Source organism: Cygnus olor, chromosome 10 (assembly GCF_009769625.2).
Source record: "Cygnus olor isolate bCygOlo1 chromosome 10, bCygOlo1.pri.v2, whole genome shotgun sequence".
Lineage (NCBI taxonomy): Eukaryota > Metazoa > Chordata > Aves > Anseriformes > Anatidae > Cygnus > Cygnus olor.
Window position 1 is genome coordinate 13,678,714 of NC_049178.1, and position 24,852 is coordinate 13,703,565.

A 24,852-nucleotide genomic window follows, 5' to 3' on the forward strand; every position below is an offset into this window, starting at 1 on the left:
CCAAGACCATCACATGTTTATTACTCTTAATGCTTTCTACGAAATATTGATGTCTACCTCAGAAATGAGGAATGATGAAGCTGTGTTATTTATAAGAAAAAAAATAAATTTCTCACAGAAATGAGTTTTGTTTCCTCCAGATTTTGGATCTTTGTCGTGCACTGGACTGGGGCCTGGAGAATGACTGACAGCTGTGGAGCACAGCAGAAAGTGCAGGAAATGGGGAAAAAAAAAGGGCTACTTCAGGTACAGAAATAGACTTTCTGAGAGAGTCACTCTTCTCAACATGGTACAGATAATTAATAAACTATCCCATATTTTGTATTTATTTTTGTCAACAAAAGCTAATCAAAGGTTGCTTATAGTTGTTTTTTTTTTTTTTTAGAAACACAATTGTTACACTAAACTAGATTACACAGAAAATTAAATCATAAATCCATGTGACTAGGCCCTGCCTCTGTTGCTCCTAAACACAACTTTGCTCTCTTGAGCACCTCATTTAAGTCAAAGTCAGAGCTTCAAAACTAGTTATGGATTCAATCATTTAATAACATGAAACAAGTAATTGTGTGGGAAAAAAGTTATTATTTAATTAGGCCCTACTGTTAATCAATAGTAATCTATTAATTCATTAATTTGCATATCCCTTTTTTATGTGTGCCCACAAATTCTATTAGATTTTTTTTTATTTGTTAACTTTCTACTTTCGCTATGCAAAAGGAAGTGCTCAAACTATATATATTAAGTAGAGCAAATAACTGAGCAGCAGGAATGCATGTATGCCCTATAGAACTGACTGCAGGATAAGATTTAATACTGAAAACAAGGAAAAGAAATAAAAGAGAAATAACAGAGCCTGTTCTCCCCAGGATGCATGCATAATTCTCATTAATGTTAATGAAAGATACTAAGTGTATGTGCACTGAGGGGGAGTTTATTAGAACCTAATAAATTCTGGGAGTTTTCCTTACTTTTTTTTTTTTTTTTAAACTTGATGGTTACTATAACAGTGACCTTCTTTAGGTGAAGTAGAAGATATCTAAAGAAGAAATAAAAACGCTACATTAAAACTTGCTTCATAGGTTACTCTCTTAAAATGCTACTTATCATACAAAATTATTAGATTTACACATGACTAACAATTGTAGGTTCAAATTATAAACTGTATGAATTCAAAGAATTACTTGCACAAGTAGGGTCAAAAGCGTTTGTATGGAAATAGCAGAAGCTCCACTGATTTAGCTCATATGTTTTCACAAGTGAACTAAATAATTTATATCAGAGAATAATCTGTCCTTCGACATCAAGGTTATTCTATTTATATGGGACTCAGAGAATTGAACACAGGTTACAGATACATTTCTACTATGACACGATCCTGAATCTATCCCATTATGACTTCACCAAAAGGTCCCAGTTGAAATAATGGCTTCGGTTCTGTTCAAAGATGACTTATTTGTAGAAAAAAAGCATCCATTAAATATGGTCTCAATTGATCCATTCTTTAGTCTGGGCAGAAATGCCACCCCCTAATGAAAACTCCTCTCCAAAAGAGTTGAGGCATGCTAGAAGGCTGCATAAGAAAATATCACGGTCTAAATGGCCTCATTGCCTCTTCTACACCTTCTCAATGGAAAACTAATAAAGCTCATTCACGGATCAGTTTCTTTTGTTTTGTTTAAAAAAAGAAAAAGAAAAAAAAAACAGAAAGAAAAAGACAGAAAGAGTGCTACCTCTGGGCATTATCTCTATTTCAAATACTAAAAACTAGACTCAGCATTCAAGAAATCAAGTAAAGAAATTCACTGTTTCAGATTTTTGACATCTTTAGCAGCAAGATCAAGACAGTCATTCACATGAGCACTTTCCATCTGGTCTGATTTATTTTCTTGCAGCCTCTCACAGAGAGAATTTGGATCAGTGATGTCAGGCAAGAAACTTCATTTTATGTTCTCTAAGGTAGCAGTGGAGGAGGTAAGTCACAGAAAGTATAAAGAAAGAGAAAAGAAAATGGTTTGATTTTTCAGAGGTAATAACCTAGGAGATTGCCAAAAGAGAAACCATTTTTCTCCTTCAAAAGACCTGAGCAATTTGGCAAACACAGGATGGCTTTCCAGTCTTCTGCCTTTGCTACAGGGTATAGATATCCTTGCCCCTGGCTGCACAGTCTTGCTCTGAAGCGCTACTGGGCAGGATTTGTTTAGAGGAGATGTGTACGTGCACACACCTCACTTAGCACTGGTACAGCACACAGGTACAGGCAGAAACAAATTTGTTTGGACTTTATGTGTTAGTCCCAGTCCAGAAACAGGGGCAGCCTATTAGCTCGGACCTGAGCCCATGCTAACAAGTACAGCAGAGAGAAACCATTTGGTTGTTTGCATCTGACCATTTAGACATAACCTGAATATGTTTCATCCATGATGAAAACCAAACTAGTTTCTCAGGGTCCTCCACTTGGGCATGCTGTCCTTTTTCCCTGGAACTGCCATAGCAAAGGATTCCCTCTTTACAGAGTGAGCACTGACCCTACCTCTGAGATGTTGCCAGAGTGCATTGAAGCAGCTTTCAGGAGGGAAAGGGGAAATGAGCCTTGAGAGAGGGGTTTTGCTTTGTTTTGTTGGACATTCTTGGCTTGTCCAGTCTGGCTTGCAATGAGCATGATAAAAAACCCATTGAAGTGTCCAGAACTCCTGACATTATTTTTATTTCAGCTGCAAAAATATTACATACTCTTCACCCTGTCATCCTGTCTGGAGCTTACTGAGCAAGTTTTATTCTATTATTTTAACCCTGGTTTTCCATTTCTAAATTATTTCAAGGAGAGGCTTTTCTTTCTCACAAATAAATCCTACATGGACTAATAGGGTGCTGCCAGAACAGACGAAAATGCGTGGACTAGATCAAATGTATTTATATCTCACATGTGCTTAGATTTTCAGTAGGTTACAGGACAGTGCAACCACCTACTCTTTCATGTGATAAAACCTTTCTATGGGCCTTGAGCTGGCAAAGACCTCCATTCCTTTGCTACTAGGTGCAAAAACATTACATACACTCTCCATATTTACTAAGTTTTGGTAACAAACTTTCAATCTGTGCAGGCTCTCTGGGGAACTGCAGGGACAGTTTTAGGTAGAGAGCTCTTTCTTTTTTTGAAGGGGAGGTGACTTTAAGGGACAAATGGTCCAGCTTAATATTTTCTTTATTATTGGATTAATAAGACAGCCAGGGCTCTAATAAATGGATTCCCTTTGTCTGGCAGAAAATGGGTCATTAGCACGAGCAAAGCACTGACTCTGTCCTTCCTAGGAGACTCAGATGTTACAGCATCCAGCCTCACAGCTAAGGCACCAAAGTTTAACACAGATCAGTCAGCTGAAAATGCCTTTGGGCAAGAACATCCAATAACCTCAACCACAAAGCAGTTTAAAAGTGGGTAAGTGCCTGCTTATAGAAGTCCTGCATCAGTGTGAAGAAAAGCATTCCATTTCACTCCTGACCCCTTGGCGTGGTGGATCTTTGGGGAAGTAAAAGCAGTTCCTGGTAGGTAAGAATGCAAAGACAAAGAGAAGTTGCTGCCCAGAGTTGTTGTAGATGCCCCATCCCTGGAAGTGTTCAAGGCCAGGCTGGATGAGGCTTTGGACAACCTCTACTAGTGGGAGGTGTCCCTGCCCATGGTCGGGGTTGGAACTGGGTCATCTTTCAGTTTCTTTCCAACCCAAACCATTCTATGAATCTTCAAAAAGTGCAAAACCACATGAGGCCAGAACACTGGGACACAGTATTCTGCTATAAAGCATTGTATTAATTTTTATAAAGAGTTATTCAGAAACCTATTAAACTGAAATATTGCTTTGCAACAATTGCTTAATAAACTATTTTCACCTAATACAAAACACAACAGCATCAAGTTACATGTCTGAATTAAATGGGAATACTTTCATAGATTTTGCACATTTCTTGGAGAGTTACATTCTAGTTGAAAGCAATCTTTTGTAACCAAAAATATGAAAAAGAAAAAAAAAAAGAAAGCAAGCATACCCCCTGTAAAATGAAGAGGTTTATAAGATATGAGCTTGACAAAGAGAAGTATTATAGATGAGATGGAGCATGGAAAGAAATTCATACACTAACCACACAAAAATTAATCAGACATTCTTGACTATGCTATTAATGATTTTAGACCTCATGCATTGTCTGGGATTTCAAGAGGTTTTGCATTTGCAGTACAATAGGGTATTTGTAGGACCTGTACTCAAGAGTGGCATTTGATTGATTGTACATACTCTGGGACAGAGAATGATTTAAATGCAAAACATATTGCTGTAACATGGGAACAAAGAAGTGAAAGACACTTTCTAATTAAAACATAGGATTTTTGATCCTAATCTCAGTCATTGTGGGGCAAATGAAGAGCAGCATCTACAGCAATTCATGAATTTCTCAACATCCCTCCCCATCTTCTGTTTGTATTTTTTTTTTTGTCAGAAAATGCCAATTCAGTGAAACAGAGCGTTTGCAAAAGAGGTTTTGTTTCCATGAAGAAAAAGTTTTAATGTTTTCAAAATACCCTGTTATAACATTTGCAGAGGAAAACTTTTCCACCTTTCAGCTAGAAATACTTTCTCTTTTTGAAATGAAACTGTTTATAGACAAAAAAAAAGAAAAAAGAAAAAAGAAAAAAGAAGAGTCTTCAACCTCCCAAATAAACCTTTCTTAATGACTGTTTTGTTCAAGATTCTTCTGTCATGAAAATTGTAAATATCTGAACACACTCCAGAAAAAAAAAAAAAAAAAAAAAAAGAAAGAAGGAAAAAAAGAAAGGAAGTATATTTAACGCACTTTTTTCAAGCCAGGCATGGGCTGTCCTGGAGCTGCAAGGAGAAGGGTAGAGCATGGGGAGCCCTGGCAGAGTTTAACCCTTCCCTGCAGTAATCAGCCAGGTCGCTGTGGGCAGCATGAAGCAGTGTCCCAGCACAAGCAGGGCTCTGCGGAGCAAGTGCTTGCTTTCCATGTGGACAAGCTGCGGGCACAGCCACCTGCAGCCCCAGCCTCTCCCCAGGCACATGGGGCTCTGCTGATGCCTGATGTGGCTCTGCTGAGGACTGGGAGAGGCACTTCTGTGCTCCCACAGCCATTCCTGAATGGCACACATACTTCATGTTATGCACATGCAAGTACTCTTGCAGGTCTGCATGCATTCCCTGCGATTTAGCTGTCACCCATTGTCTCTTGAGGAAAAAAAAAAAAAAAAAAAAGCCAGCAAACTGCACTCTGCAGGTCTCCTGCAGAAGGTGGTCGTGCCGAGCAAGTGATGAGCTAGATGCTGGATGTAGCCAAGAGAGCTGCATGACTTTTAATATCTGAGTGTACACTAAGGCAAATTAAACAAGCATTTGAGCCCACTTACTTGCTTATTATAGTTTAATTTAGACAGTGTCAATAACTCTGAATAGCTCAGGGGGTATTTTTGGAATTAAACTACATAAAGAGAATATTCATCTAAGAAATCCATATGGTAAGAAAGGAGAGGAGAATTGCTAGCACAGAATAGTAAAATCTTCCTTCTCATTACCATTCTTCAATATAAATCTTCTGAAATTTCTCTTTTACTTTCCTCATTTATAGTTGCACTTTTTAAATCTTATGGGTTTGGGTTTTTTTGTTTGTTTTCTTTACAGACTAGTCCACACAGATATTCTGTGATTGTTGGTCAGGGGTACAGCATGACATTGGCTGCTGGAAATTAAAAATCATCCAGATTCAGAAGTATCTGGATGTTTGGTTGAATGGTGAATTTAGCAGTAATTCACTGCCAAAGAGAATTTTTTGAAAACTTCTGTCTCCATCCCTTCGGGGAACCTCACAGCCTGATATTTCTAGCTCAGACTTCATTATCCAGGTCTTCATTTCCATTTATCAGTGCCTTGGAGCCTTTGGTATTCTCAGTTAAGATGGTGTCATGTCCATCAATCACTGGGCTATTTCCAAATTCCCAATTTTCTTTGATCTCTTTCAGCCTTCAAAAAACCTCTGCAGCTTTACATGGGTGTATACTAGACACAGACACCTCTTTTGTCAGCCACTACAATTTTGTAAGAACAGGAATGGACCAGTACAAATTAAGTGGACCTTAAGAAATGTTTTCATTCTAGGTCCTGCATATTATTATATGTATTAAGGAAGGGTCTAAAGACCCATCTGGGACCAGTGCTTTTTGGGGGCCTATGAGCATGGAAAACAAAAAGCAATACAATGTATGCAGTGAACAGGAGTAAGGTCCTGACAAAAAATAAATAAATAAATAAATAAATGAGATTTTATGGCTATATCCATTAATTTTGCTATAGAAAACATAGGTCTGGCTATTAGAACAACACAAGGCCAATTTTGGAAAGGGCCTTGAAGGAAAGGGCAAGAATTATTTAGAGTGAGCAGAAAACTAAAAGCCAACAAAAGACCTTACATGGTGGTTGGCATAAGGCAAACAATCTGGATGCCCCAGCTGCTTCCCTGTGGCTGTAAGGGCCAGTATAGTCCTAGCTTTGAAAATATACACCATTAACATTCCACAAAAATCACCCCAGTCTATGTATAGTACCATAATAGAAAGAAAATTATGAGCTGAAAACAGACATACCAGCCCTAAAACTGCTGAATTTGCTGCATTGATTACCCATCTGCAATATTACATATACTCCAACAAAATATTTTTAGTGTGGTTCTCAACACACTTTGAAGAGACTCCTGTACTTAATCAAATCATTTCTGGACATCCCACAAGCTTTCAAGAGAATCATGGTTCCGAAGAGTAAAGCAAACAAGACCATTTGTTCATGTTTCAGTACAATCTGGTTTTCAAAATCTTGCTTTTTCCATGTTTTTTTTTTTTCTACTTGAAACTTTTAAATCATTTAGAGGTAAGAAATTTTTACATTTCTCAAATGCCAGCTTATTATTATTATTACTATGATTATTAATAATTATTGTTTTAAGAGAGCAAAAGATGACCTCTAATACTCCATTGAGCAAAGACTCACATCTGCCAGTCTGCAAGGAAAGCAGGCTGAGGCATCAGAAGTGTTGCAGTTAGTGAATTTAATCCTTCTGATGCAATCAGGCTGCAATGTGATCTGATTAAATTTAAAGACTCAGACCTGAAGTCCAGTACTCTAGGTCCAGGGACAGGTAGACAAATAGTACGAAAGAGCAGTCTCCTGTGGGCTTACATAAACCCTAGAATCTACAGTTCAGGTTAAGATTTCTAAGGAATGCAAGCCAGGTGGATTCATTTAACATAGCATTAAAAACACATCTGGAAAAGAAAAACATGTACATCAAAAATAATGGTAAGGCAATCTTCTCAGTGTAAAATAATTAGTGCAATATGTGACATACAAAATAAATTTCTGCACATATACCTACACTGCCACCATCAGCCTCAATTTCTCATTTATTTAGGTGAACCTGTAACTGGCAAGCAGGCACTTTGTCATGGATAACAGTGGAGGTGCTGAGCTGCCGGAGACTTCAACACTGCTGCAAAATAGAGTGTGTGTTCATATGTGTTTGCACAATGGACACTTGCTGTGCAATATTATCTTGTCTCTACAGATAAATTAGTTGCATCATGCTCCTGCCAGCTTGATTTGTTTAGCCTTTACAGAGTACAGAGTGCATGGAGTTTCCTGTGATTGAATCTCACATAAAAGGTAAACCTGAGAGTTTATTCTACACTATGCCATACATCCACCAAGGCAGCTAGAGCATTTGCTGACTTGATGTTGGAAAGAAAGCTATAAAATATACAGGGGAAAATCTTGAAACGTCACTCACTTGACATGGCAATAAGAGCTCTGCATTAAGATGCAGAGCTGATTTCCCTGATCCATGAAATTGCCTGGATATTTAAGGCATTCTCAAATAGAACCAGTGTGAAACTCACTCTCCATTCCTGACACAAGGACTCTGTAGGTTTTGTTTCAGTAAGAAAAACAGAGCTCAAAATTGCGGATATAAATATTCTTTAAGAGAGAACCTAAATACAATTTCCTCCCCCCCAGGTAGGATGAAATAAGAATTCAAAATGTGTTTAATGCTGGAAGATGGTTATGCTTGCTCACACATTGCTTAGAGAAGCTCAGGTTCTCTGTTGTGAGTTGGTGCAAGAAGCTCGTACAGTAAAACACAAAGTGTGCAAGTCTGTGACCACCTTTGGAGAGGGATATTTCTCCCTGTCATGAATAGGTGACAGGGCTGGAATGTATGCAATCTGTGGGCAGCTGTGGAAAAGATTATGAAGGAATACTTTGTCCTACTTTAAGGTCTGAGACCTGGGATGTGATTCAGAATTCCTCAGCAAATGTATTCTTTCCTGCTGCTAAAGGCTGAGAAAAGAGCCATCTATACTTCCAAAGTACTGGTGAGCTGAGGATCAGATATGTTTCTTCCAAAGACAAACATACAGACCTCATTAATGGGAGAATTTGAAAGGACCAGGAGCTTCCCTAAAATGCCATCCTGCAGGCTCCAATAGTTTAGATTCACAGGAGGACAGTATAAACAAGGAAAGGAGTACAGTAACAATGGAGCTGTGTGTTAGATTCTATAAACAGCTTCCAATTAGATAACTAGTATGGTTTCAGTACAGGCACCACTGAAGTACCCTGACATTGCAGTACTGTAACATGCACGCACCAGCAGGTTTCATGACAACACAACGAACATGTAACATTAGCAAACAATATCTTACCATGGATTTCTATCCAAAATCGCCCTAAGAGAGCGATCTCCTTTAAACCTGGTGCATGCACTGTACATATCTCAGGCATCTCCATAGCAAAGAAAGACCTGAGACATAATCAAACTCAAGTCCAAGATTTTTCTTGGACATGGATTACTATTTCTCCTTGTTGAAAAATAAAGAGAATTTCCTAATCTTTTTCAGATAAAATTTCTCAGATTTTATTTTCCACCAAGCTGATTGCTTTTCCCATTTTGTAGTGAGGTTTTGCACTGATCAGTTTAACAGCCAGTACGCGTCCCCTGTTTCCTGTAATTCTTTTCCCGTGTAGTGCATGTAGTAGCTTATATCTAGACAGGTATCCAGAATTATACAAAATACAAATAGAAAAGACTCTTGAAGCCATCTGGTGTGTGCCCCCATTCAGAGCTAGATCAGCTACACCTAATTAGCTCCTGACATACGCTTGCCTACCCTATTGAAACAGAGACTCCACAAACTCCCTTGGATATTTATTGTGATGCTTTGCTATTCTTACTATTAGAATGTTTTCCTAATGTTAAATCTGTTCCAGAAATTTTAATTACAAGTTCCCTTAGGGGAAAACTGTATTATTGTGCATTTTTATACATTAAAAAAAACACATACAGAAACACATGACATTGAATGCAAAGTTCATAAATTATTTGTAGATCACGTGGTTTTACAAACTTTCTAATTCAAAGGAATTTAAGTGGAACCAGCTATTTATGTACCCTCCCTATTGTTCACTTTAAAGAAGATCTTGATCATAGTAATTTCTTCCCCAATTCCAGTTTTGAAAGCTCTAAGTTCTCTGAAGAAAATAGTTGTTGGCATTTTCAGATGATAAACATCCTAAAGTGATGATGATAAATTACAGTGCAGCCCAATGAAGCAGAAAAGTAGAGAAATGCAAACTGCTAACCTCCAATTTATGAATACACACTCTTTATTATGGAGTCTAGGGATTCACAGCTGTAAGAGTGGGTCATTTTCATCTCATTGCTCATTAAAAGTATAAGATGGAAGCACTAAGCGTGGCTACCATTTGCAATGTACCAGATAGATTAATGCTTAATGTTCTTTGTCTCTGGTATGAATACAAAACGATACAGATTTTTTTCCCTTTTTAAGGCCTACGTAAGCATCTGTTATTGTTCACAATCACACAAGATGGGGATTTTTACATCTGGTTTTGCTCATTCATACTAGAAAATTTTCTCACATTTTAATTTAATCGTCCCTATAAAGCCCTTTTTTATGCAGGAAAAAAACACTTGTTCAAGATAGTAAAAGAAATCCTGTGATCCACTTGCTAAGACATGTCCATGTTTAATGATGAAATTTATTCAGGAATGTTTAAACTGTGAGACTTTTACCCAACTATAGACATTCCCAGTGAAACCCACCCAATGAACTCTGAATCATGACCTGAGGAATCAGTTTTATTGCAGTATGGCAGTAAATTGTATTACATTCCTTCATCACTGCTCAGCTTCCCAAAGCTTGGGGATTTTCTAATTTCTTCTTCTCTCTCCCTTTCACCTTCCTGCTAAATATTCAAAGCAGGCAACAAAAAGGCACAGGAAAAATAAGGTCAATACAAGCAAATTGGAAAGAAGCAAAATGTTTCTATATGCTATCATTTGGTTGTTAGAGTTATCTTAATCAACCCAAACAGCTTCTTTGAGCCATCTAATCTGATTTTACAAAGTGCTAACCCGTAGCCATATTTGACTTTCCTTTGATTCCAAATGTAAAAAATAGCCTTTATCTAATGTTCAGGCATATAATCTAACTACACATGCATTTGCATTTGCATTACGAGGCAGTGAAACATGGCTGGAGAGCCATCTTGGATGTTATCTATGTTATTACTCAAGTGGAGAGTATAATCATAAATCCTTTTCCCTTCCACCCCCCGCCTTTTTTTTCAGAAGTACACTTAAAATCTGTTTTTAAGCTTCACTGGCTCCATTACATTTGAACTTCAGTAACAAGAATGTGATATGAATATGTAGAGAGCAAGCAGAGACAAAAGGTATATTTTCATAATGTGGTTCAGTTTAACCGTTCCTATAATTATCTACAACTCATTAGGCAATAAAAGACAAACAAAGAGATTAAGAATGGAAGGACAATATTTTCTCCATAAAACAAACACAAAAACCTTAAACAGATGCCTCTTTTCTATGGCTTCCCTTGCATAAATACACCCAGCAGCTTGGAAAAGATATTTTCATGATTGAAAACTTTTGCCTAGAAAAAAAATGTAAACATTATCCAGTACAATTTCAATAAAAAGTATTTACAGCTATTGTACACTTGGGATTTTTTGATCTCAAGGATAACATAACGATACAGCAATGGTCTGCAGATGACTAGCTTTGATCTTTTATTAGTTCTTATAATTGTCTCTTAATTTGTATTCTGCATAATAAGCACTCACCTTCACAGTTTGTCCAGCTTCAGGGCCATCCTGTAAGCAAAGGGAGAAGTCTCAGGTTAGAGGAACTAACAAGGATCACACACAGGGATTCAGAAATATCATTCATTAATCATTCACATCCAATTTCATTGTATGGTAATTTAGCATATTCTCCTGGGGTCCCTTCAACACAGTTTTTAGACTAGGTGCCTTTCCACATCAGGCCATGGCAGAGTGAGAAGCGGTATCTTAGACCACAAAACCCACAGTTGTTAATTTTCATGCTTTCAGATTGTATTTTTGAATAGCTAGCAATAGGTTTCTGATCCTTGTGAATATAAAATCAGACAAGTAAGTGAGAATTTTATCAAAGCATGATTTCTTAAAGTCTTATTCTAAGGAAATAGGCTTAGTCTCCTGATTTGCTTTAAAAAAAGCTCTTTTTCTGGCACAGAACCCCAGCACAAATAACTGAAAACAACTGATAACATATTTACATGGCCACATCTCTCTGCCTGCATATATATGTGCATGAGTAGGAGAGCAGGAATTACTCCTTTCCATTCCAAGCTGTGGGTTACCTGTTGAAGACAGAGATGTGGCTGCCTCCTCTAGAAGTTCAATCCTGCAAACACCTCCTTGGGAAAGGAGTACTTGCTGAAACACTCATGAGTAAGTATTGCATTTGAGAGTGTTCCCAGGCTTAGCCCAAAGTATGGCAGTTAGTAATTATCCAAACTTTTCTCTTTTTTCTCTTAGCAATGAGAATTTCTCTTTCAATGGCAAATCTGGCATATTGCCATCCACTGTGCAAAACATTAATACGCTTTTAAATTTTTTCCTTAATTGTTACTTTGCATTTATTGCCCCTTAAAGGGTGAATGCCCTTTTGTCATTGGCCTAGGAAAGGTGGCAGGAAGCTTGCTAAAATAAATCATGAAACCTTTTTATTTATTTATTTATTTATTTATTTATTATTTGACTGATTTACAAACCTGAATTGAAATGGTGAGTGAAGTGGCACCAAAGTGTTTCTCCACCACGTTGCCAACCCTTTGCGCCATACGAAACAGATCAGCCACCTCCTCGGGACACAGGTCGCGGAAACGCTCCACCGGACGCAGCGGGCAAACAAGGACATCTGAAGGTTGGATTGTCAAGGCACAAATGCAAATCTGATTGCCCAGAAAGACCAGTGTCTCACCCCCTGCCTGTAACCTGTTTCTGATCACCCTGATTTGCCTAAACTCCTCCTGCTCTGAGGGTTACTAAAACATGAGGCTAAACATAGTCAATCATTTGATGCTTTGTTCAGAAGATTCCTGAAGCCCTTCAGGTATCAACCAAATGATTAAAATACGGTTCATATGCTACTGTGAAGACATCTAAAGGGAAACAAAGTTTTCACTAACTCAAAGTTACCATTTTGAACTACACAGCTGCTGGTATTTAGCATCTTCGGAAGTTAGAGACATTTACTTTTGTGATTAAAAAAAATGGGTGAAAAACAACAGATTTGAAGGTGGATTTGGGTGTGTGATCCAAGACAACAGTTTTACAGTGCTTTTCCACATACATAGTACGTATTTTTTAAAATCTTGATCTTACACCTCTAATTTTAGGTACCTAAATGTGAAAACCTGACACTATGCTGTTAAAAGCAGCTCACTTAGTTATACATCACACTAATTACCATTCACAAGGAATGCTCACCTGTTATAAACATTATATATTTTTAGAAATACGGTAAGATACTTCAGAGTTTTTGCTTTTAAGCGCTGTGTTCACAACACTGCAAATACACTGATTTTATTCTACCTTGGTAACAGCACTTCATGAGTCGATGAAATGAAGCTATAAAGTAAACAATGGAAGTACACAAACACTATGCACAGTCACCTGATCTGCTGTGTTCACAGAAATTAATAATTTCTATGACTCTTCACTTGAAAGTCAATTTTGTCACATTATTAATAATGTCCAGAATTCTTAGCAGAGTTTCAGTTGTGTAAATCCAACAAGAAAGCACTTGGGACTTGCTTCTCATTTCAGTTCCCTGCAGACAGGATTTTTTTTCTGACTTACAGTATAGTGTTTGCAGAATAAAGACCTTAAAATCACCTTTAACACTGCTTGAATTTCTCTGACCAAAGGCTGTGAAAATTAACAACTTCAGTATTTTTTCCTTATTAAAATGAGTGCTACCTTCAAAGGACTATTTGAAGAAAATTAAGCTCCATGCCATTGTGTTCCAGTAATATTTATTTTTACTGCATCCTGAAGGCTGCAGGTGTTCAGGAATATTCTCTGTATTCTAGGAAATGTAACTGGGAGATGTTCTGTAGTTAACAGGTTCACACCAAGGTTACGCTGACATGATTTAAGAATCTTCAAGAACCTCATGAAACATTTGAAATAAAAAATGATTAACACATGTGAAAGATGTTTTATTTCCATAAACAGAGAGACATGTTTACATTCACCAAGCTTCTCATAGGAATCACATTTATAATTCTGATAAGAGGAAAAAACAGATAATTTCTGGTAATAAAGAAGTAGGGGCAGATTCTGACAATTTTTCTGAGTCCAGATGAGGACAGACAATATTCTAACAGATATTTGCTTAACTGGGAGCAGATTTTTCCAGCAAGCTCCACAGCTTTGCTCCCAACAGAACAGGAGAAGCCTGACCCCAGCTGCGGGTGTTAATCTGCTTTGAAAATCTGGCCCTTCTTTGTTTGGTACAACAGCTATGCCACCACTATTTTCTCTTTTTCCCTTGTTGTAGCTCACAGTATTAAAAATATTTTAAGGAAGGAGAAATATCTATTTAGCAAATGGGTACTTGGAAATAAACCATTCCTGAATGGGGAAAAAAAAATCTTGTTTTGTGGGTTTTTAGCTCTAAAAGGCTGTGCCTCTTGGCAAGCTACTGGGCATAATAAAGCTCCTGTAATTTATTTGTGCCTTCCCAGCACACTGTACAAAGCACCTCCATAAAGGATGCTATTGGCTGAACTCAGGGCCCAAGGGATGAGCTGGAAACTTGCTTGGCAGACCTGATTTCCATACCAGGAATAAAGGAATAGAAAAACTAATTAATTTTACTCATAAAGAGGAAATCCACGTCAAGAGTAAAACAGGAAAAAGGACATTTGTTTAATCTGAGTTCATTTTTCAAAAGGAGAGAAGGGAAGCTTTTACCCTTAGGGCATCTGATACTTAAGTAGATAATTATCCTTCTTCTGCAGCACTGCTTTATTATTATGGGTCAACGAACCATTTATAAATGAAGAATTTCCCCTCACTTACCTCTAGCAAAACTGCTGCTTACATTAAGACAATTTCCTTTCCTCCTCTAGAATTTTTTTCCTACAGTTTCATTCCCTCTCAGACTTGCATACGCCTCACCAGCAATTGTTTGTTCTCTACCTAGCTCAGGGCCACAGCCACAAGTATGAAGTTTTGCATTAATCATAGTTTCTACAACCTTATATTAGCACGGTACTACTTGTCACTGTGATGCATTGCAAAAAACAAGGGCTAAATACTGCTTGTGAGAGCTCTCCTTTCCACAGCACACAGGAGAGGGAGAGAGGGCGGTGTGAGTGCTGCTGCTGACCAAGGCAGGACATCTGTTTCCCCTTCTTAATTCTGTCACTAATCTCTTCTGTCATTTGTGCAAGTTGTCTCTGTACCTCTCTCTCTCTCCTCTTCAACTCCTTATCTGCCTTATCTGCTCAGATAGCCCTTGCCAGTTGGTGCGATGGAGGTTTTCTTATTAAGCCATGAAGCTCTCTGCTCATGTGGGGCCACGAGGTGCTCCTCTGCTATCAGACAATGTGCCCATAAACCACGTCCTTCTGCAAAAAGAATGTTCACTTCCTCCTCATGTTACCAAGACTCATTTACAACTCCAACTAGATTTTAGCCATATTTCTGTCTTTGAATGTGATAAATAATTCAAAGGCACAATCACACACTGGAGCATCTTTACTGAACTTTGCATCATTTCAAAATAATTCTACAAAGAATAATGATAGAAATTCTGAATCAGAGCTAAATTAACATGAGAATGTAATTAGGACAACATTCAAGTTATATTTAACTATGAATATATAAAAAGGCAAATGTTAGAATGAATTCATGGATTTGAGGTCATTAAGAAAACAACCAGCCACTGCAACTTTAAATCATAGTTTTTAACTACACTTTTTAACACTTGGATAGCTTTTAACATTATGTCCTGGTTAGATTTTAATCTGGATAAATGTTCTATTCATCTCAAAAGTCCTCCTAAGTCTCAAATCAGATAAACTGTTCATTGCTTTCTGCAATTACCCACTGCAAACACTGCTGTGAACTACTGATGTGCTTCAGGTGACTGCGTATTAATGATGCGAGTGAAAGTGAGTCTGTACTTCTGTGTATGTGTGATCGCTCCTTAGGTAGCAGCGCTACTGCCATCTGAGATGCCTCGGGGCACCCAGCTGCCACTTCAGAAGGGCAGGAGTCTGCCATATGCCCTGTGTCATATCTGCTAGCCAGGTGGGATGTCTGAGTCAGCTTAGGGTATCTGAAACAGCTGCAGGTGCCTATACTTGGGCAACAGCTCCCACCTTTACACAGGGGCTCGGCAGGACAAGGGGCTGATTCTTGGCAGGCATGCTGCAAGGCTGAAGGCAGCATTCTGCCTTTGGAGAGTTTGAACTTTATGCTTCCTTTCTCTAACCACCATAATTAATAATTTCATGATTTCTTCATTCATTCTAAACCGCTACTGACTGATGAAGTTTCTATTTTTAAGCTTTGATGTGCACAGCTGTTATTTCCTTCAAACTCTGAGTCAGACCACTTCGTTACAGTACGTGCCATTTAATATGTCAACTTCTCCATTCTAACGAGTGGAAAACCTTTACACCTAATTATAATTTGTGATTGGATATTCCTCTCTCCAGATCTTGCAGGAGTCGCGACAGCCTTACTTTCTTTTCCTAATACCTAAATATGCATACACAAATCAATATGCACACCCTCACACACACTAAAAGCTCCATTAATGATTTATTAAACAATTAGGAATGTCAGTATTTTTCCAAAGACTACCAGTAGACAGTAGGCTAAAATTCCAGCTATATTAGTGGCAGTGCAGAACCATAAAGTAGCAGTAAAACAACACTGGATCAGACCCACTACCCTCAAACCACTAATCTCAAATGGAGTTGAAACCTACGGATGACCTATGATTTCAGCAAAATTTCTTGTCCTTACATATTGGGCACAGCAGCCCACTCCCTGCATAACCTTGGGGAGGTTGTTTAATGCACCAAAGTCTGTAAACCTCCTCCATAACTCAAATTAACGGCCTCTGCCTTTCTCCCAGTGTTGGTGTAATTAAGACTGTAACTTGTAAGGAAAAGCTCAGACTTGTGACCAAGAAAGCACCGTTCAAGAAGTTTCTACACACCAGCAGAGCCAGGATGCTGAAAGACGTTAGCTCTCAGCACGAAAAGTCAAGGCTGCACACATTTCTGTGAAACTCTTTCACGCCTTCATTGACATTTTAGACCATAGTAACTGGAGCCCTTTGAGACTGGCATTCAGAGGGACACTGCAACGGGTACCCAGGCACTGCCAAAGCTACGCTCAGCTTTGCCAAGCACAAGTACAAACTCGCCGTGTGCATCTATGCATCTAAGGATATGCTCACATAAAAGATGATGGGTCACTAATGAAAAGTGATCATTTGTTAAGTGCATAATGACTTTAAGTTGATCACACAGGAGGCTTCAGCTTCTACAAGAGATGCAAAACATATGGCCAACATCCGCATGCTGACCACTTCAAATGCAATTTTCCTTTTGCTAATACCCAGGCTGGAGGCCAAAATTCAAAGGCACAGTAGTCATTTCCAGTGGCTTGGTCTGAATTCGAGCTTTGAAGCCCAAATTATTGCAATTCTGTATCTAAGGTCTAGTTCTGACTCTGTGTTCCCTTTAGTGGGGTTCTGATCAGCCCCATAAGGCACCTATGATAAATTTTCATACACAACTATTTGGGTACACACATTCTGTAATTCTGATATCTTGGAAAAATGGTTTTTGGCCTTGGGGGTCAAAAAAAGAAAGAAAAGAAAGAAAGAAAAACAAACAAAACAACAACAGCAACAACAGCTAAAATTCCTTTTATATGACAAGCTTTAAAACTAAACACAGCTTTTTCCTTGTTAAGTCCACTAGCTTGCTATATAAAAACATACTTTCCATTTTAACTTTAATTTCTGAATTTGAACTTCATACAGAACAATTCAAACAATTCAAAGCTTTATAAAGGAAAAAAAAATTAAAGGCTCTGCAGGTACTGACATTCTAACAATTGGAACAATAGGAATAAAGTTATTTTTTTTTTTCCTTTTTTTTTTCCTTTTTTTTTTTTATCAGAACCAGTTAAAACATTAAAATTGACAGGTTTTCTTAATACGTTAAGGCTTTAAAAGAACAAAATACATGGGGAAAAAGGCAGAATATCTAAAAGTGAAAGGGTAATTGCGTCTTTATGAAGCACTGGGTTTGACCAATATTGTTTGTTTTCTAAACCATTTGTTACAAAAGGTTTTAACTTAGTAAAATGACGTATTTTCAGCATAGTCAGGAATCCATCACTGGCATTGGGATGGAAATACTATTCCTGTTCCAGAAACTTTAAAAAAGATTAAAAACAAAACAAAAGAAAACAAACACAAAAAATCTTCCCTTTACACAAGACTCAAAGATCTCAAATATGTATATATATTTTAAAGGTGAAAGTAGGAAAATATTCAAGTTAACTTGAATATTTTGAAAATTAAGAACATTTCAAAAAGTTTCAAACTCTTGAAATATCTATTCTAGCATTCAAAAAAATGTTGACATAAAAGACAGTTCACAGTTAATAAGAAAACAATTTGTCATTAATAATTTAAGTTTGGGAAACTCATCAAAACTTATCCTGTCGTTATTTTGGTTTTGACTAAACTGTTTGCACTAAAAAATAAAAATAGGAGAGAGAAAGAAGAAAAGAAAGACAGAAAGAAAAAAAAGTCCCAAACTATGGTACCTATGGAGACTTAATACTGCTTCATGTACTTCGTAAGCTTGTGTGAACACCGCGAAAGCACAGCAGCCTCTCCCCCACAGCCGAATTCACCCCCCTCATTTATGGAGCAACTCTCAGCAAAAGCTCCTGCCTTGGAGACAAGGGCTTTGGCCATTTCAGGATTAATGCAGACAGTACCACCATGGATATTGTTACCATCTCTTCCTAACAGCAGGAAGCATTTGGGAGTGGTGTAGAAATGGTGTCCTTTGAGCATGAGGCTGCTCAGTAGCCAGTCCAGCCCTCAGCAGGATGGGAAGATGAGGCCTTGGCGTGGCTGCTGGGAGCTCCGAAGCCAGAAGAACCAGCTGGAGATGATTGCAACAAATGATTATTTATAACCATCTCATGCATCTGTATGAAATACCCCTTCTGCGCATCCATCAGTTAGCTGATGGGAATGTAGTAATAATGCGCTGTGGGGAGCTGGGTGAGGGATTATTCTTTTCTTATGCTCTGTTTTACATGAATTTGCATCAAGTGCCCCAAGCACAGAGAATCAGTCAGACAAAGCTTCAGGTATTAAAACTCACCACAATGTTGTCCCCAGACAGGCAGGGGTATTGAATTCATCGTTGCATCTAAGCACAAGTTTTCTTTGTTCAAAAACTCTAATTGCTAACAGAAAGAAGTCCCATAGCTCAGAAAAAAATAATAAAAAATATAGCAGGAGAATGCATGACTAATAAAATTAATATAGTTGAAAAACAACCGCTAGTCATTTATCTTTCTTCTGCCCTGCCCTTGAACAATTCTCCACATTTAGAAGGCTACAGGAGCAATTTCTCTCTGTGAAGGAAACAGTTCTGGTTCCACAGACCACGATAGGAGGAGGAGTGATGAAGAAAGTGAAGGCAACTGGAACAGCACATGCATGTACACCTACACTTACACACATGCACAAGCTGTATCATATAGGCATCCAGAAAGCCCTTAAAATGAACCAAATACACATAATCCTGCATTAGAACAACAATAGGTCAAGGCATCACTTCAGTCCCCACTTCACCCACCGAATTAGGATGTATGCAAGACCACAGCAATGCAAGAACCGATGCCCTTCCCCAGGGGTAAATCTTGCTCAGCAGAACAGCGTGACTCACTTTTGGAAGGAAATCTGTAGAGGCTATTTGGATTAAAATTGAACATTTCATAGTAGGAAAAGGTGAAGGAACACTTTAGCAGGTTTTATATGTAGAACTGGATTTAAATATATTTAAGAAAGCTGTTCTGGTTATGGTACATCATAGAACTTGCTAGTTTGGGAGAAAACAGCTGTGAACAATAAAGATGATTAAGAACAAATAAAAATGCAATAAAATTACAATAAAAACTCAAAAATTGTTTTAATCTATTAGAACCACACACAATGCATTTTTCTGATCTTGCTATGCCACTTCATAGCATTAATAAGAAAAAGTCATTAAGATAAGACAAATTATCTAAACATAGCCGATCTTGATAAGGCAGCTCAGTGCACATTTACGTTGATACAGAAGACCAGCTTTAAGCAGTAAAACAGAGAATTAGTGGTTCCAGTGGAACCAAAAGCAATCAGTGTAAATCTTTGACATGGATCTCTGTGCACTATGATAAGAGCACTGTTTTAAGACCACACTGCAGCTTTTACAGATATATATATTTTTTCAGCTTGGCCTCATCTTCTCACCCCAATGAAGCTATTTGAAATAATTCATGTCAATAAAAGGTGCACTACTTCCAAGAAATTAACAATAAATATTATTTTAGTTTTTCTGTAGAAAGAAGTCAGTATATCTCATTTCAATACAGATGGCTTATAGACCAAATCATGCCAGATAGCACACCAAAGTACAAATGACTGCTACTCAAAGTACAGTGACTCCACGAGACAGAGGGCCGCAGCAGGGAAACGTGAGATTCAGAACTGTTAACTTTTCATTTTAAACAAACCTTTCGTTTATTTGATATTCCCTTTAAATGCCTTTAGGGTATGTCAAGTAGGTCACTAAGAGCTCAGTTCTTCATAGGGAGTGGTATCTTACTGTAGGATTCCTCCTTTTCTGCTAGTGACTGACCTCAAGGGCAGCCTCGGGCAATAGCAGGTGCCTAAGTGGAACCACAGTGAGAATAGCTGTAGGAGAGTTTGTGGCTCAGAAACATGCTTATGATCCAAGTTTCACTTGGTGGAAATTTACTGCAGACCCAAACTTAGATTTGTACTGGGAATAACAACCACATTCTAGAATAACATGAAACTTTTGATCTTTGAAGTCCCCAAAGCAATAACCAATGGCCAAATTAGAAAAGTAGAAGCCAATATGAAGCCACTTCATGTTCAACTGCTATAATGCTCTGAGAAGATCCTGTAATGATATGCTGTTGTACAACCCATTTCAGCTAATGACTACATCTATGTTGCTCTTGGCTGATATACCCTATTTCTAAATAAATAACAAAAGTACTCATAGTTACACAAAGCTATCCATGCATGTTTATCAGGTATAAATGTACAAGACCACTGGAAAAATACCCATATCTGAAGCTGACAGAAGAAACCAAACAACACGTGGAGTACAACGCTCGAAGAGTGTTTTTTTACCATGAACATTGGAGCAGTGGCATTTGCCAGTGAAACTGATATGTTCCCGCAAAGCAGCTCAGCATCGACAAGCCTTGTCCAAATGACCTGCATCACCAGAAAACTGCACTGAATTCAGTTTATCAAACTTCACCCTGCTGGAATGGCAACATGTAATTGCAAAGCCTCATTTCAAATGGGGGAAGTAAGCTCATCATTCAACCTCTCCACCTGAGAATAAGAAACAACTTGTGAAAAATGTTTCAGAATTGAGTCTTAATTAAAGTAGTGGCATCATCATCTTAAAAAAAAAATAATGTGATCATTGTGAAGTTACATTCTAGAACTCATGATTCAGGAATTGTAATAATAATAATAATTAACTACTAAATATTAGTTACGACAAAGTTATTTACTTGGAAGTTGGATGCCGTATTCCAAACATAAAGTTTTAATGGGTACGAGCTTTGACTTGGTAGAAATACACCACAGATGTGTTGGGAATTAAGGTTCTGTAAAAACTGTAAGCATTATTGACACTGCTGTCTGTGGGACATGAAAATATGTTCTCTCTTTCCGATCTGGGCTTCTGTGGTTCAAGACAGCAATAAAATAAATGGTGAATATTTGGTGAATCTGTCTGGGATTTATCTTGCCTAATTTTGAAGATAAATTGGTATAACCTATAAAGCAAAACACTGTATTTGGACCTGTGAAAAGACAGTGCTTTGTGGTAGATTTATACTCCAGAATTAAGTTACCTTAAGCGAGGCTGTTTTGGATCTGCTGCTGGAGAAGCTGGTTACGGAGCCACGTTGTTTGATTACCTATCGATGGCAGATGATCAAGAGCTTTACACATACTCTTTACAGCTCTGCACTAAGTCTGTGCTGAACAGCACATAGAAAGACGTGCTTCTGATAGCACATGCCAGACAATGGTACCTTCATTTCACAACCAGTGAAGCATCAGCTGGAGGAATGCGGTACAAGACCAATTACCAGAGTACCACAGGGGACAAAGAATGGGCTTGGATAGTCAAGGTTTCAAATAATGAAGGTAATTTTGAATGTAATTGGTAGATAATGAGGAACATGAATAACAGGGAGTTTTGGAAAACTGAATTTGGATAATTCTGACTGTCTTACAGTAAACATATTCCTCAAAGAATATTGTAATATATGCTGGGATTTTCAAAGTTTCAAATGGAGTAAGACAACTGATTCCCATTAATTTCTCAGAAGTGGTTTTCTACCTAGTTCTGTTATGGCATTCAGAAAGCTGCTCCAATTAAGTCAATGGAGAGTTATGCTTGTCTTCTTAGACTGGAAGCTCTCAAAGCATATTTTATGTGCTCACTTACTGATATTGTTACTAGAACAACAGGATGGGCTATTCTGTTCCAGGTAATTACATGAGATTAGAATGATCCTAAATTATAAAGGAGAGAAACAAACTCTCCTAGAACAAACAAACAAACAAAGAAGCTCTCTACACCCCTTGCAGGAATGTCTTAGCCCTCCTTAAGAACATCAGCACCTGCAGAGCAGTCTGAAAAATGAGAACTTTCTATCTGCCTTATGAAAGAGCTGTTTAGCACACTTGCAAGTCAGAAAGGCAAACCATGGTACCTTTGCTCTGCAAGATCATTGTTCATCATTGCCGCTGCACCTAAAAATAACTCTGCCACTGCACTTCCATCAGTTCCTTTGAATGTTAAAAATTACATAGGTCTTGATAAAGAACATAGACGAGTACTTTTATTGCATAGGTTAACACGCAGCTGAAGTGGGAATGTAGCAGAGAAATGACTTTGCAAGTGAAAGAGTCTATTATTGTTTTGCAAATGTTACTTCTTTGCAGCTTAGTAGGATCTACTGAAAACAGTATTTTTGTCATCCCAAGGATTTTCACATTATACCCCACTGAAGCACAGGAGCATGTACGCACTCCTCTCTGCTGTCAGGAGACAGAAGCTCACCCTTGGAAACATTAATAGGTGGGGAACATTGAAATGGTAAGCAAGGGAAGTGTAACTAGGGGCTGATGGAGATATTTCAAAACAAAGAAGAATATAACAATAGCCCCTTCTGAAATTTATATAGCTGGGTTACAGATATACCTGATTACAACTAGCAAAGCAAAGCAGGGACTCAGCCTTCACTCTGCTGCAGGAGAGGAAAATGTGAGGCGAAAATACCAAAGACCCCATGTAGTGTTTAAGCAGAGACTCAGAGGCAGTCCAACATGAAAAGAAATTATTTTAAGCCACAAATCCTTAGCTACTTAATTTTGACAATTTATTTCATATCTACTTGATATGAACACAAAAAGCTTGATATCTACAAAAGTGTTCATAGAAAGTGCATTTGTCAGGGCAAAACACTCCCAAAGATACATTTTCCCTCACCTGCCAGGGGAGTCAGTTTTGGATAAGTCATACATTAAAGCCGAGAAAATGTAAAACAGATGTAGAGTGTGTCTTCAACACAGAGCTACCCACACAAAGCATTCCTTTTAAATACAAAATAAAACTTGAGCAGAGATGGTAAAACACCTGCTGACGAAAGCTATAAAGGGAGAGGGAATCAGAACGTACGTTTCCCCCTTGGTTTTCACTTGCATAATAAGCCCTCTTGGATAAGGACAACATGGCCCTGCTTCATGATTGCCTCAGTAGATGTTTTTCTAATACTATTATTGTCATTAATGCTCATTGTTCTCAGCTCTGCGCATCATAGCTAGGCATTTCAGCATGCACAATACATAAATTTATGCTCTCATCCAGGACTCCTGCAATATTCAAGCACATGAGAACGAAGAAGACAAACTAGCAGTTTAACTCTGAATAACCTTATTTTGTGTGAGTGTCATCTGAAACCATTACTTTAATGTGATTATCTGTTTTTATTATTTCCTTTCTGTGGACTTGGAATAAAGACACAACTGAGACTCTCTCAGACATGGTCATTGGCATCATTATGGTCTTTCCACTGTCATCAACAGAGATCTGATCTGTAAATCAAGTTAGACTGTAAGGGCTACCGAAGAGCAAGCTCTCTTTATCTTGTCATTACATACCAAAGCTACCAATTCCTCTGGCTCACTCAGAAAAACAGACTGTTTTAGTTCCTTTACATAACCAGAGGAGCACTTAATGCACAGATTATTGACTTAGTGGGGTTTTATCATTTCCCAGAGTACCAGGGGATTCCTTAATCCAGGACTTCTTTACGTGATCTATTTTCATGGCTCTTTTTATTGTCACAGTCTGTCATTGTAATGATTTGCAAATCCAGAACCAGAATATGCTCAGCTCAAGGAAGACAGGGGGAGAAGGCATGCCCTTCTTGTCTGCCCTCTCACACTCCACAAGCATTGAACACCATCAGACACAGCGTGACAAAATCCCTGCAGGACTCAGTGCAGCAGGGAATTGCACGGCACAAGGTTGGTTTTCTGTCCACGGGAGCATTTCCACATCAGCCCGTGAGCTCCACAAAAGCATCAGGACAGAGTTCTTCCTCTGCTGCTCTCCGCAGAGCTCAGCTGGGTGAAGAGGTACAGAATGTGCTCACCTTCTCAAGGGGCACTGCCATGACACCAGTGCACTGCAAAAACAGGAGGCTCCATGAGCAAATACAGGTTTCAAAATGATCAGATGCTTTGTTGACAGAACTGAAAGTACTTGAAGATGTTCATCCCTAAGAGAGGGTCAATGCAAGCACCTGTCTTTGCTGCCCTTACACCTTTACATCTCACCTCATCCTCATTAACAGATATTTCCCCTGCCAGTGTTGGAACCACTGCAGGAATCTGCAAGACCGCTGTGAAATTCAGATTAATCACAGGCCTAAAAGTATCACTGGAGCAAGGCCTGTTAACACTTCACAGCATGCCTTCATACCCCTCCAAGACTTGGGCTACGATCTCTGGTTTGGACCTCTCAATGTCACCATAATA

At 38.3% G+C, this 24,852-nt stretch overlaps 1 protein-coding gene across 9 annotated transcripts in view; it reads right to left on the bottom strand.

Annotated features, from left to right (window-relative positions):
* Positions 1-24,852, bottom strand: part of FHIT (fragile histidine triad diadenosine triphosphatase) — a 495,922-nt gene that overhangs the window by 126,054 nt on the left and 345,016 nt on the right. For all 9 annotated transcript variants that reach the window (XM_040568623.1, XM_040568622.1, XM_040568621.1 and 6 more), the window contains 2 exons: positions 12,191-12,336; positions 11,217-11,246 (listed from right to left, as the gene is read on the bottom strand). In XM_040568623.1, the coding sequence (XP_040424557.1) occupies positions 11,217-11,246; positions 12,191-12,336 (176 nt within the window). The remainder of the gene's footprint in view (positions 1-11,216; positions 11,247-12,190; positions 12,337-24,852) is intronic.